Raw genomic sequence first — 14,100 nt, 5'->3', positions numbered from 1 at the left:
AATTATATTATGGAGTTTTATGGATCAGAAGTTTTGGTATGTGTGATAGAAATCTAATGAAATAGATATATATCAAATAATTTTACACGAAAATCATTAATTCAATCGGCCGACGAAAACTTCTATTTTAATCTGCTAATCAAAATCTATTCAATCCACTTACAGAGTTACAGTAACTGTTAATTCCGTCGCAGGAGTGACAAAGCGAGTACGTGAAGTACGTGTCAAAATGTTAAGCTTCCTGAACTACGTGTCAAACACCAATGGACCTAAATTCGCTCTGATGACAAGGTAGGTTTTCGAGCAATACTTATCCATAATCCAACACATACTTTATAAATTGTACCACCAGCGATTTGATCGGCACCGCGGTCTGCAGAGCAAAGTCCATCTCTCCACGGCCGCCGCCGGGGAGAGAATTTCCCCGGCGGCGGCGGACAGATCGAGCGAGAGGCAAAGGTGTGAGATTAGTACGATGATCTGGTGCGCAAGTTGTGAAACTATTGATGCAGTGAAGAGTTTGATTTCTTGCACACCTTTTGAAAACACAGATACACAACATTTGTTATGATGTTCGGTTCTTTCTCTTATTTCCAAGCAATCCATTCGGGCTTCTAAAAGTTCAATAATCGCCGCGGCCTTAGTGTGCTGGAGGGATCCAGAAAAGAAGATGCAAGGATCGGATCTGCTTTTCATTTGAGGTATAAAATCAGAATTTTTTCTGTCAATTATGTCAGATATAGAATTGCTATTCTGATTTGATCTTTTGGGTAGTTCATTTTTAAATTATAAAAGAATATTGGGATTCTTTTTTCTTGATTTATGGCACTACTGGATTAAAGAATTAAAAAGAATTAAATTGATAATTAAGGTAATTTATAAACTTCCAACCCTGTAAACTGGCTCTTACGGCAAGATCCATGTCCTCCACAGTTGTTCGTTCTTTTCGTCCACCTTCATTTTTAATTGCTTGAATTCGCTAAACCGCAGCAGTACCTACAAACTTAAAGACTAAGGGGCTGGTATTGTATCATGATTTTTCATGACTTTTATTGACTTTTAAAATCTAGGTGTATTCAATTAAGACATTTAAATACTCTTTAAAAGTGAGGAGGTATTGTATCAGGATTTTTAAAAAGTCTTTCAAAGTTTGAGGTATTGAATTACAACTTTTAAAGAGTTATTAAAAGTCAGTTGTTATTCAATATATCAATGACTTTGGTGGAAAAATATAATTGATAGACTTTTAATGACTTTCTATGGAAAATTGCATATATTTCTTCAGAAAATTGTCAGGCCATTTTTGAAAAGATTTGACATGACTTTATTTTCCCTCAATTAACCAGCCGCTCCAGTACTCCTATTCGAGTAAGGATATTTTCCAGCTAAAACACCTACATAATGATTTAATCAATGTATAATGATTTGTATCTACGGGTGATACCAATATTCTCATCTCCATTATTTTAACTTCAGAGCATAATAAACATTTCACAAGTAGAAATACCTGTGTGAATGGGCTATAAGAATAAAAAGTCTGTTAAAGTTTTTAAAAGTCATTGTATCGGGAGTCATGAATTGTTTTTGAAATCTTAAGAAGTCAACGAGAGTCATTAAAAGTCTATAGAATCCACTAAAGTCATCCTCCCAAAATTTGTCATTAAAAGTCATGATACAATACCAGCCCCTAAGTATATATCAAAGTAGTTTTTTGGTGTTGTTTCTTACTTGCTGAGATGCTTATATTGATTTATACTGCGAGTTCTGTTGAAGCCGAGTCAGAAGACTTTCATCGGTTTTAACCAGGCAAAAAAATATTATTCGGTCGTAGGCTGAAAATCTGCGTCAAATATCGACATGACATATTCAGAGTCATTGGTATACTGCTGGTGTAACCCTTTCTGCAGAGCTCCTGCTTTATAGCCATTACTTTTGGCCCTATTATCATACTTGGCATTCACACCTTGATTTTGCCATTTTCGTACTGCCTTCACATTTATCTGCCCTCGAACAATAGATTTTGAACTTTATTCTTATTAGTAGAGTTCTAGTAATAGTTTAATAGCGCGAAACTTAGTACGATTATTGTTTCATTGGTTGAATCATTAAGAATTGAACAATGGATCGCCCTCGGCCTTAAGAGTGACAAGCAGCAGCTCCAGTAAAGAGCTTGTAGACCTGGACTCAAACATTTGAAGATGAGTTATATTTCTGTAACAGTTACAGAAACCCTAAAAAATTCATTGGTTAAAAAATTATTCCTTGTATGCAATGCAATGTAAGGATAAATGCATGTACATAATAGTTACAGAAACCCTACATGTAAAGTTATAGTTTTACCTGACTTTTGTTGTTCATACTTTATAGGTATCTGGATCAATACTCCTGGATATTCACTATCATGCTTCATTTTTCTCTCATAGCGTCCGGCTTGTATTGTGTGTGCCTTTTTTCCCCCAAAGATTAACATATAGAATCACGGCTGTCATGTGAAGGCGTTCAATAACAAGCATGATGGACATAAGCGCACATGCAACGAGGGAAAGTCTAATACGGGCGTAATTAGTGATACTCACAGTTGCTTTCAAGCATAACTAAGGCTCGCTGCTATCTGAGGCTCTTGAAAGATTGAATTTCTCATAATTCTGGTCCGGAACTTCCGGAGATGTGTTGTGGGGTGAACTGAAGTCCAGAGATAATAAAGAATGTGTTTTGGGAAAAATAAAACTGATGTGCAGACTGCAGGGCTTACAAAGAACTAAGAAAGGCAAGTCTTTTTATATAGATGAGGCCAGCAAGGGATAACTATGAAGTGCATTAGAATTTAGACAGATGCTGTGTTTTTGCAGTTACGTAGGACAAATAGACTTCAATAAGAAGTATTCCAAAAGAGGATTGAACTACTTGAATTGAAGTCTTTATTGGCAAGGACACCCTGCGGACATGCAAAATGGAAGTTACTGAAATTGATGATCTAAGGTATATATAGCTCTTGATTTATTATCTCAATCTTTGTGTGTGTGTTTATTATTAAATATTTTTTACTGTTTTTGATGCTCCTATTCGTAACAATTATTTGTAGATCCTATCAATTTGTCTCATATATAGAAATTATTTTATAGTGATTTACAACTAAAATTGATACCAGATTCTTACTTGTCCTCGTAATATTGTTTAAAATTGTCATGCCCCTCCACAGCTCTAAGGCAACAATTATTGGACTTTTAGAAGCTAACCAAGGTGATGGATGGATCCTGACTGAAAAGCTTGGAAGTAGGAGAAAGAACCAATCTGGAGCACCATTTTTCGGATCAGAGGTATTATTTGGTTAGCTCTGCTACACCAGTTTTTCATTAATAGTGAGGTTGACGATGAGAAACATTCGAACTGTTCTTTTTAGTAACCTATACAATGGGTTGACCAGGTTATACAAGGTGGAGTCAATTATGGGAAATATTTATGTTACACTAGCCGTGTACAACATGTTTAACGGCAGTGATGACATCTACTATTGCAATCTGGGGCATTCCTCAGCATGTGATTTGGATTTTCTCGCAGCTTTGTCCTAAACAAGCAACGTCAAGCAGGAGCAAAGTATTAGACTGGGCAATTTCTGACACTTGCAATTGCTTCCAAGCAGCACTAAGGCTCACTGCTATCAGAGGCTCTTAAAAGATTGAATTTCTCATAGTTTCAGAGATGTGTCGCCCATTAATTGATGAAAGAAAGCGGATCAAACTATTGTGCGAACTCCAGGCTTACAAAGAACTAAGAAAGTGGAGTCTTTTTATAGCTTGGGGGGCTAGGGTAAGTATTAAGTGCATCAGATAAATTCAGTTTCAACCCCACAACACATTTCCGAACTATGGGTAATGTGATCTTTTGAAGAGCCTCTGATAGCAGTGAGCCTCAGTGATGCTTGGAAGCAATTGCGAGTGTCACCATCCGTGCTTATGTCTATCATGTTTTTTATTGAACGTCTTTACATAACAGCCGTGATTTTTATGTTAAATCTTTGGGGAAAAAAGGTACACACGATACAAGCTGGAGGCCGTGAGAAAAAATGGAGGAGGATAGAAGACATGCGGGATTTCTAATTAGGATGCCCATGTACAATGGAAGTGAGGTAAATTTTTTGACTTGAAAAATAATTTTTAATTTGTAATCTTTTTTCTATTTTCATCCATGTTAGTACTTTGATTTAAGTAATAATCAATTTATCAGTCTTAGAAAATATCTGGAAGTTTTAATCTAGATACCTTTGTGCAATGGAAGTGAGGTAAAATTGTCCACTTGAAAATTATAACTCGTAATATTTTTTTATCTTCATCCATTTTTAGTAATTTGATTAAGTATAAATTAACAACTCAATTAATCAGTGTTAAAGATATAATTACAATCTTGTTTTAGATACTTATATTCACTAGTAGGAGACAATTAATTTGGCCAAACACTGGTGTTAGTTTGTAATAAGTCTATAATGTTGGAGAATTATATGTGTAATAAGTATATAATTTTGAGAATTTTACAAAGTCATGTAAAACTTATATCTGTTTATGTTAATGGGGTAATATAATGAGAATAAGTAGCATGAGATGCATCTCAGGTAGAAATATCAAATCAGTATACCTAATAAAAAACAGTCCTTCTATAAACATGAGGAAATTAATTTTTGTTTTATATATGATTACTTCAGGGAAAAGCCCGTCTTTGTCGAATTCTTGGAGACGAAGCAGGAGGAATAGTTTTGGAGAGGGTGCGACTGATCTGGCACCAGGCGATCATGTCAGAGGCAAGCAATATGTGTGATCTCTTCAGGATCAGTACTGATAGAGGAGTGATGCTTAGTGATGGAAAGTCGCGCTTTTCAGTTGATGGAAAACCAGTACTACATTTTGTTGGAACATTCATGTTTAGGGAGTATACTATCATGCATCTTGGCTGGGTTGCTAAGATTCTTGCTCCCCTTGACAAAATTTGTGTCCCTAGGTGTGATGTTTTTTCTGGTATGAATGGAAATATGATCTACTTTTGTTGTATGTCTAAGTTCCTATATTACACAAATAATGGCTCCTGGTTTTGAATTTTATAGGTTTGGTTTCCACTGATTGTTGCAAAGCCTAAGAAAGGCTTAACAGTGGCTGTTTTGGGGATAAGAGCTGTAGGGCTTGCTGTAAGTTCTTTCCCTTTCATCTTCCTGTCTATAGTTCTTCATTGTTGATGGTGCCCGGTAATTAATATGGTAACGTATTTGTCATTTTGTAATCAGGCCGCGGAACCTTATATAATATGTTTGCTGACAAAACCCGTGTGTATAGTTTTTACCTTGTGTAATAAATGTTTGTATTTTCTCCTTGTCTAGGTTATTGCTGAAATGACCAATGGAGTAGACAGAAGCATTGTGTGTATGTTTTCTTTAGTGAATATCCAAACTATTCCAATACCACTCCCTGTCCTATAAGTTCTTGGAAATTTTTATAACTCTTATATCAAGATGAACCACCTTTCCAGGGCTGAGGTGTTGCGGTGCTAGTGGGAGTTCCACATAAAGATGTTGTCTTAAAGACGAGCCCTATGAATCAGTTGAGTGAAAGGACTCTCCAAGGGTAGTTTATAAACCTCGTTGAGACCTTCCTCGGATATATGAACAATGTAAAATCCTCAGATTGTAAACAATTTACAGAATTTTTTATCTTTGACCTAGGCAAACCGTTTTGGCACAAATTTTTCTTAAGGTATCAGTGTATCAGCTTCATGAAATAATGAAATCGAATTGCATTCGAAAACGTTGGCAGGTTATGAAGCATCCGTGACAAATGTAGGAATGTTGTTTTTTAAGGGGTTTCTGCGATTGGCAAACATTTAACTTCATAGATTTGTTCATGACATATTTATTTTATTCAATATAAATATTTTTAATTATATATATAAATGGAATAATACTACGTACGTACTCAGATTATGTTTCCAATTCTTTTTCAAATAATTCATTAGTAATTTAATTAGATAGTTTCTCTGCATACATCAATCACATTACATTATTATAGGTGTACATGAAACCCATCATTATCGACTAGATTTGAAAAAAAAAAAATCCAACTTTTTTATTAGATACCTAAAATTTCTATATTAGCTAGATACAAAATTATAAAATAACATGACAATCGTGATTTATTTCGTCTTTTGAACCACGAACTTCGATAAATATGGGGTTTACGCGGTGCACACCCGAAAAGTACCGGTTGCGAGTTCCTACGTTAAAAAAAAGACATTTTGATTACTCAACTAACAAGGTACTTGCAATTGAGTCATCGAACTCAAAAAAATTTCAATCGCATCATTTTACTCTTAAAATTTTTCATCCAAGTCACTTGTCGTTAGACTCTACTAAAAATTGGACGGAAAGCTGACTAAGCTTTCTGAGTTCACTTGAATAAAATCCTCTGTGGCATGTACAATCACCAAACTACCTAAAAACTTGCAATTAGGTCATCAAACGGATTAAATTTCATTTATGTCACTGACCGTTACATTTCTTAAAAATAGAAGAAAAAAAAAACCAGATGGGGTTTTTTTAGTACAAATGAGACAACAAGCATGATAAAACAAAAAAAATAATTATATACTCCCTCTGTTTGGGTTTAATGGACGTTTTAAAAAACTTGTTTTGTTATTTAATAATAGTCCTCGGTTTTCAATGTCAAACATACTTGTAAGTTCCTGTATTGTCCCTATTTAATGTTTTAAATTCACGTTGATTTAAAAACTCTATTCAATTATATGGGGGCATAAAAGAGAATTTGTCTGGCATTGATTGTAGTTCACCTCACAAAATTCTTCTCCTTAATAACTGTGCAAAAATCTTAGACGTCCATTAAACCCAAACAGAGGAATTATAAGAAATCATTTTAGTACAAACAAAAACACAACTTTTATTAAAAAATTCAATAATGATAAATAATTATACACATGATAAATATATTTACATGTATAAACAATATAAGAGAAATGATGAATTTGTTTTAGAATAAATATTATTCCCAACCCGAGACTTTTATATTTTAGAAATAATTATAAAAAACCTGAATTCGGGTTCTTTTTCAATTTATAAGGTAAGTAAAAGATCAATGACTTGAATGAAAATTTACCTAGTTTAAAGACCTAATTGCAAGTTTTTATCAAGTTCGGTGACCAAAAGGCTACTTCGGCTGATTGCATATGCCGTGGTGTATTTATTCAAACGAACTCTGAAAAGCTTACGGGGGTGTATTCGATTGGGATTTTAATGGATTGTTTTCAGTCTATGGATTTTAATGGATTGTGTGTGATTTTGATTTTGTGCGGATTCTTGATAAAATGTCGCAGAATTTATAGGATTTAAGCACAATACTTCAAAATCCCATTGATTTTGGTGGGATTTCAAGAAACTTAAAATACACTGAAGAATGCCACAAAATCCATCATTTTATGAAATGCAAAAAAATCCATCAGCATTTGAATACAATCAGATTTTAATGGATTTTAAAGAATCCCAATTGAATACCATCGGATTTTGTAGCATAATTTAAAATCCCAATTGAATACCACCGGATTTTGTAGCATAATTTAAAATCCCAATTGAATACCTCAAGATTTTAATGGATTTCAAACAATCCCAATCGAATACCCTCGGATTTCATAAATGCAAAAAAATGTTTTAAAATCCCAATCCAAAACACCCCTATTAGTTAGCTTTCCGTTACAAATTTTAACGTGTAACGGCAAGTGACTTTAATGAAATTTTTTAAGAATAAAGTGATTTGATTAAACATTTTTTGAGTACGATGACCTAATTATAAATTTGTTGTTAGTTGAGTGACTAAAATGTCATATGAACAGATAAATATGTATGTTGAAGTACGTGTCAAAATAGTAAGCTTTCTGAAGTACGTGTCAAACAGCAATGGACTGTGATGACAAGGTAGGTTTTCTAGCAATCCTTATCCATTATCCAACACATACTTTATAAATTGTACCACCAGCGATTTGATCGGCACCGCGGTCTGCAGAGCAAAGTCCATCCCTCAACGGCCGCCGCCGGGGAGAGAATTTCCCCGGCGGCGGCGGACAGATCGAGCGAGAATCAAAGGTGTGAGATTAGTACGATGATCTGGTGCGCAAGTTGTAAAACTATTGATGCAGTGAAGAGTCTGGTTTCTTGCACTCCCTTTGAAAACACAGATGCACAACATTTGTTATGATGTTGTTCGGTTCTTTCTCTTATTTCCAAGCAATCCATTCGGGCTTCTAAAAGTTTAATAATCGCCGCCGCCTTAGTGTGATGGAGGGATCCAGAAAACAAGAAGATGCAAGGATCGGATCTGCTTTTCATTTGAGGTATAAAATCAGAATTTTTCTGTCAATTATGTCAGATATAGAATTATTATACTGATTTTTGATCTTTCGGATAGCTTTTTCCCTAAATTATAGCACGGTGGTGCATCTAGTTTAGTAAATTAATTGTGTTTTTATGCAAAGTCGGTTGATTGCTCTCTTTCATCAGAAATATACTGATGATCATTCTGATGGATTGTACATCATTTGTTGACAGTTACAGAAACCCTAAAAATTAATTGGTTACAAGAAATATGTATTCCTTGTATGAATGCAATATGTCAGGATATATGCATGTGCATAATTGTAGTTCCAGAAACCCTACATGTCAAGTTATAGTTTTACCTGACTTTTTGTTTTTCATAGGTATCTGGATCAAAACTCCCGGATATTCTCTATCATGCTTCATTTTTTACTCATGGCGTCCGGCTTGTATTGTGTGTGCCTTTTCCCCCAAAGCTTTAACATATAGAATCACGGCTGTCATGTATAGGCGTTCAATAACAGGCATGATAGACATAAGCACCCATATATGCAAAGAGGGCAAAGTCGAATACTGGCGTGTATTTAGTGATATTCACAGTGGCTTCCAAGCATAACTAAGGCTCACTGCTATCCGAGGCTCTTGAAAGATTGAATTTCTCATAGTTTCGGAGATCTGTTGTGGGGTGAACTGAAGTGCAGAGATAATAAAGAATGTGTTTAGGGAAAAATAAAACTGATGTGTAGACTGCAGGGCTTACAAAGGACTAAGAAAGGTGAGTCTTTTTATAGATGAGGCCGGCAAGGGATAGCTATGAAGTGCATTGGACGGATTCTGTGTTTTTGCAGTTACGCAGGACAAATGGACTTCAATTGGAAGTATTGCAAAAGAGGATTGAACTACTTGAATTGAAGTCTTTGTTGGCAAGGACGCTCTGCGGACATGCAAAACGGAAGTTACTGAAATCGATGATCTAAGGTATTGCCTTGATGTATTATCTCAATCTTAGTGTGGGTGTGTGTTTATTACTACAGTGAAGTATTCTTACTCTTTTTGATGCTTATAATAAGGAAATTTAGTTGGTTGCTTAAACTAATTATACAAAATAAAATACAAGATATGAAGTAGGATACGGTCATAAATAATCAATATTATGGACAATCATCTAAATATTAAAATTTTCATAATATGAATTAATTCCAAGACGATAATAGCAGATATTCAAAGTACAAAATGGTATATGTCATTACACTTCATAATTCATATATAGAATATAGACCATGATTTTCTATATTTTATATTTGATCCTTCTATTATATTATGTCAGTACACTTCATATATAGACCATGATTTCCTATATTTTATATTTGTATCCTTCTATTATTGATTACTCGCTATCAATTGCAATAAAATGTATATTTACTTTTTTAAACACACCTTACAAGAAGCAAGTGAGCACTAATAAAGATTCAGATACAACAACAATATGGTTTTCAGAGTTGATAGTATGTTTTAATATTTTTTCTAATTTTAAATTTTACATACTAAAGTTAGTTATTATGATATAGTGTTGCAATACACATACTTAGGCCTTTCATTAGGTGGCTTGATTCCTGCAGGTTGTAACTAGTTGTATAAAGGGAATATGTTCTATCAGAACCCAATACCTTATATTACGTGTCAAGATATATTTGATGTAAAAGCAACAATACATATTACAGAAGTTAAAGTTCCTCGTTCTTTCTTCCTTTCTGTATACCTTACAGCAAAAAATTATACCAATATCGGGCAAAATGTGATAACTGATACGATGTTTTACATTTAAAGTTATGCATCTGATTCACCATTGAAATGTAGAACCACTACTTCAGGTTGTGCTCACTAATTAAGCTTGCAACTTTGACAATACTTTGTTACTTGTCAGTGTGTTGGTTGCAAACAGAGATTAGAGATTCATGATCGTTCAAGTCTGGCCTTTTCTCTAGCTTCTGTTTGTAGCAGCCTCGAAAAAGCATTATAAAACTCATCAGGACTAGCTCATAAGCTTTAGGGTGCGGGATATGTATGTGTTTTTTGTTTACTTTGGGGGTTAGAAAGACCCTTTTCGTAAATCCTATTAATTTGTCTCGTATATAGAAATTATTTTATATATAAAGATTTGATTTACGAAAAAATTGATACCAGATTCTTACTTGTCCTCATAATATTGTTTAAAAATGTCATGCCCCTCCACAGCTCTAAAGCAATTATTGGACTTTTAGAAGCTAACCAAGGCGACGGATGGATCCTCACTTGAAAGCTTGGAAGTAAGAGAAAGAACCAATCTGGAGCACCATTTTTCGTATCAGAGGTATTATTTGGTTAGCTCTACTACACTAATTTTTCATAAATATTGAGGTTGACCATGAGAAACATTCGAACTGTTTTTTTTAGTAACTTATACAGTGGTTTGACCAGGTTATACAAGGTGGAGTCAATCATGGGAAATAATTATGTAACACTAGCCGTGTGCAACATGTTTAACGGCAGTGATCACATCTACTCTTGCAATCTGGGGCTTTCCTCACCATGTCATCTGGGTTTTCTGGTGCTAAACATGCACGTGAAGCTGAAGCACAGTATTAGACTGAGGCAATTAGTGACACTTGCAGTTGCTTCCAAGCATCACTAAGGCTCACTGCTATCAGAGGCTCTTGTAAGATTGAATTTCTCATAGTTTCGGATATGTGTTGCGGGGGTGGGGGGAGGACTGGAGTGCAAAGATAAAAGAAAGTGTTGTGGGGAAAAAAAACTAATGTGCTAAGAATTAAAGTGGAGTCTTTTTATAGCTTAGGGGGGCTAGGGTAACTATGAAGTGCATCAGATAAATTCAGTTTCCCCTACAACACATATCCGAAACTATGAGAAATTCAATCTTTGAAGAGCCTCAGATAGCAGTGAGTGTGATTGATGCTTGGAAGCAATTGCAAGTGTCACTAATTGTGCTTGTTGTAGCTGTGCTTATGTCCTTCATGCTTTTTATTGAACGTCTTTACATGACAGCCATGATTCTATATGTCAAATCTTTGGGGGGAAAAGGTACACACGATACAAGCTGGATGGCATGAGAAAAAATGGAGGAGGATTGGAGACATCGGGGAGTTCTAATTTAGATACCTGTGTACAATGCAAGTGAGGTAAAAAATTTGAATTGAAAAATAATATATAATTTGTAATTTTTTTCTATCTTCAACCATTTTAGTGCCTTGATTTAAGTACAAAATAATACTCTTACTCAATTTATCAGTCTTAAAAAATACCCGGGAGTTCTAATTAATCTAGATGCCTATGTACAATAATGGAAGTGAGGTAAAATTGTCGGCTTGAAAATTAATATATAACTTGTAATATATTTTTATCTTCATCCATTTTTAGTACTTTGATTAAGTATAAAATAATAACTCAGTTTATCAGTCTTAAAAGATATAATTACTATCCCTGTTTTAGATACTTGCTATATTCACTTGACAATTAATTTGGCCGAACACCGGTGTTAGTTTGTAACAAGCACATAATCGTTGGAGAATTCTATATGTGTAATAATTATATAATTTTGGGAATTTTACAATGTCATGTGGAACTTATATATGTTTATGTAATTAAATGGGGTAATATAATGAGAGCAAGCAACCTGAAATGCATATCAATTATCAGGTAAAAAATGTTAAGGATAAAACACGAGATTCAATCTTCTAATACAAAGCAGACACACAACAATATATTTGACGTGGAAAACTCACGTCCCAACTTGTATTATTAATCAAAACCATTATCAATAATACAATCAACCAAACTTGGATACTCAAGCCTACTACTCAAGTATCCGCCCGCAAGCGATACTTAAGTCTACATCTTGAGCACACCTATCAAACACAATATGACTATGTATATATAGCCATCTCAAACTAGACAAATCAGAATCTAATTCTAAAACAGCTACACATAGTCCTAATCCAATTCTGATTTCCAACTAAAATCAGAATCCAATTCAAACTAGGTCTTCTATCTTTGTGACCAAAACATATTCTTTATAATAATTGTCTAAACATACAATTATTATCCTTATATATTTTGGATCACCAAAGTCCATGTTACCTTGTAATGGGCTGATACCTAACAGAAAAAAGATTGTGCATATCAAATCAGTATATGTAATAGAGTACAGTCCTTCTATAAACGTGAAGAAACTAATATTTGTTTTATATATATGATTATTTCAGGGAAAACCCCCCGTCTTCCTCATATTCTTGGACCCAAAGCAGGAGGAATTGTGGAGACTAGTTTTGGAGAGGGTGTGGCTGATCTGGCACCAGGGGATGATGTCAGAGGAAAGCAATATGTGTGATCTCCTCGGGATCAATACTGATAGAAGAGTGATGCTTAGTGATGGAAAGTCGCGATTTTCAGTAAATGGAAAACCAATACTACATTCTGTTGGAACATATATGTTTAGCGAGTATACTCTCGTGCATGTGGGCTGTGTTGCTAAGATTCTTGCTGATCTTGACAAAATTTCTGTCCCTAGGTGTTGAATTTCCAGTGGTATGAATGTAAATATGATCTACTTTTGTTGTATGTCCAAGTTCCTGTATATATTACACAAATAATGGCTGCTGGTTTTGGATTTCATAGGATTGGTTTCCACTGAATGTTGCAAAGCCTAAGAAAGGCTTAACAGTGGCTGTTTTGGGGTTAGGAGCTGTAGGGCTTGCTGTAAGTTCTTTCCCTTTCATCTTCCTGTCCTATATATAGTTCTTCATTGTTTATGGTGCCCGGTAACTAATATAGTAACATATTGTCATTTTGTAATCAGGCTGTGGAACCTTATATAATATTTTTGCTGACAATACCCCTGCGTATAGTTTTACCTTGTCTAACAAATGTTTGTATTTTCTCCTTGTGCAGGTGATTGCTGAAATGACCGATGGAGGAGTAGACAGAAGCATTGTGTGTCCCGGACACATAGATGCTGCTGTGATTTTAGCATTTGGAAGTGTACATGACGTATGTTTCTTTAGTGAATCTCCAAACTATACCAATACCACTCTGTGGTCTATAAGTTCTTAGAAATTTTCATAACTCTCATCTCGAATTCACCACGTTTCCAGGGCTGGGGTGTTGCTGTGCTAGTGGGAGTTCCACATAACTAAAGATGCTGTCTTCAAGACAAGCCCCATGAATCTATCGAGTGAAAGGACTCTCAATGGTAGTTTCTTTGGAACTACAAACCTCGTTCAGACCTTCCTAGCAATTTACAGAATTTTTATCTTTGACTAGGCAAAACGTCTTGGCACATGTATTACTATTTACTAATGTATCAGCATTTCATCTTCATGGAATGATATAATCGAAAATTGCATTCGAAAACGTTTGCAGGTTTTGGTGCAATTTTACTGGCTTTCAGGGTTGCGAATATTTCACCTAATACATTAGTTGATGATATACTTTTTTTTAAATATCAATATTTTGAAGTATATATGAAATATATCATGTTTATATTCATATTATTATTATTTGAGTAACATAATTTAATTTCATATAATTATTTAAACTTTTTGATTTTTATAACAGTCGTCTGGGGTAGTTGCCTATTTTATGTAGAACCTATCTACTAATAATTTTAGTATGGAAACTTTTTATTTCTTCTTTGTTCAATAAACTTTTAAAATTCCAAGGATTTTAATGCATTGACATTAAATAGAAAA

At 34.5% G+C, this 14,100-nt stretch overlaps 2 protein-coding genes across 8 annotated transcripts; both read left to right on the top strand.

The window, feature by feature from the left end:
- The first annotated feature begins 194 nt into the window (after window positions 1-194).
- LOC108214350 (alcohol dehydrogenase 1-like) lies at window positions 195-5,724 on the top strand. 5 transcript variants are annotated; one of them, XM_064090582.1, is made up of 9 exons: window positions 195-701; window positions 2,368-2,767; window positions 2,850-2,979; window positions 3,200-3,317; window positions 3,425-4,126; window positions 4,697-5,006; window positions 5,093-5,173; window positions 5,363-5,405; window positions 5,512-5,724. In XM_064090582.1, exons 6-9 carry the CDS (start codon window positions 4,851-4,853, stop codon window positions 5,547-5,549), a joined length of 318 nt encoding a protein of 105 aa, XP_063946652.1. In that variant the 5' UTR covers window positions 195-701; window positions 2,368-2,767; window positions 2,850-2,979; window positions 3,200-3,317; window positions 3,425-4,126; window positions 4,697-4,850; the 3' UTR covers window positions 5,550-5,724. The 5 variants fall into 5 exon arrangements, 4 of the variants coding, with proteins under 4 accessions (XP_063946652.1, XP_063946651.1, XP_063946650.1 ...); XR_010290444.1 differs by having other exon boundaries at window positions 214-701; window positions 4,697-4,989; XM_064090581.1 differs by lacking the exon at window positions 5,093-5,173 and having other exon boundaries at window positions 213-701; window positions 4,697-4,989.
- A 2,225-nt stretch (window positions 5,725-7,949) lies between these two features.
- LOC108214349 (alcohol dehydrogenase 1-like) lies at window positions 7,950-13,794 on the top strand. 3 transcript variants are annotated; one of them, XM_064090583.1, is made up of 8 exons: window positions 7,950-8,376; window positions 8,740-9,334; window positions 10,592-10,706; window positions 10,814-11,532; window positions 12,616-12,937; window positions 13,028-13,108; window positions 13,301-13,399; window positions 13,504-13,794. In XM_064090583.1, the coding sequence occupies exons 5-8, from the start codon at window positions 12,806-12,808 to the stop codon at window positions 13,543-13,545; spliced, it is 354 nt and encodes a 117-aa protein (XP_063946653.1). In that variant the 5' UTR covers window positions 7,950-8,376; window positions 8,740-9,334; window positions 10,592-10,706; window positions 10,814-11,532; window positions 12,616-12,805; the 3' UTR covers window positions 13,546-13,794. The 3 variants fall into 3 exon arrangements, with proteins under 3 accessions (XP_063946653.1, XP_063946655.1, XP_063946654.1); XM_064090585.1 differs by having other exon boundaries at window positions 7,967-8,376; window positions 8,867-9,334; XM_064090584.1 differs by having other exon boundaries at window positions 7,967-8,376; window positions 10,802-11,532.
- Window positions 13,795-14,100: the final 306 nt, after the last annotated feature.

Source organism: Daucus carota, chromosome 3, assembly GCF_001625215.2.
Source record: "Daucus carota subsp. sativus chromosome 3, DH1 v3.0, whole genome shotgun sequence".
Lineage (NCBI taxonomy): Eukaryota > Viridiplantae > Streptophyta > Magnoliopsida > Apiales > Apiaceae > Daucus > Daucus carota.
Note: the sequence above shows the minus strand (reverse complement) of the source record. Positions and strands in the feature narration are given on the sequence as shown.

Coding starts and splice junctions, on each gene's coding strand:
- LOC108214350 (XM_064090578.1), top strand. CDS start 4,064: ATGGAGGAGGATAGAAGACATGCGGGATTTCTAATTAGGATGCCCATG. Junction 4,127..4,696: donor CCATGTACAATGGAAGTGAG/GTAAATTTTTTG, acceptor TGATTACTTCAG/GGAAAAGCCCGTCTTTGTCG. Junction 5,007..5,092: donor TAGGTGTGATGTTTTTTCTG/GTATGAATGGAA, acceptor TGAATTTTATAG/GTTTGGTTTCCACTGATTGT.
- LOC108214349 (XM_064090583.1), top strand. CDS start 12,806: ATGGAAAACCAATACTACATTCTGTTGGAACATATATGTTTAGCGAGT. Junction 12,938..13,027: donor TAGGTGTTGAATTTCCAGTG/GTATGAATGTAA, acceptor TGGATTTCATAG/GATTGGTTTCCACTGAATGT. Junction 13,109..13,300: donor TAGGAGCTGTAGGGCTTGCT/GTAAGTTCTTTC, acceptor CTCCTTGTGCAG/GTGATTGCTGAAATGACCGA.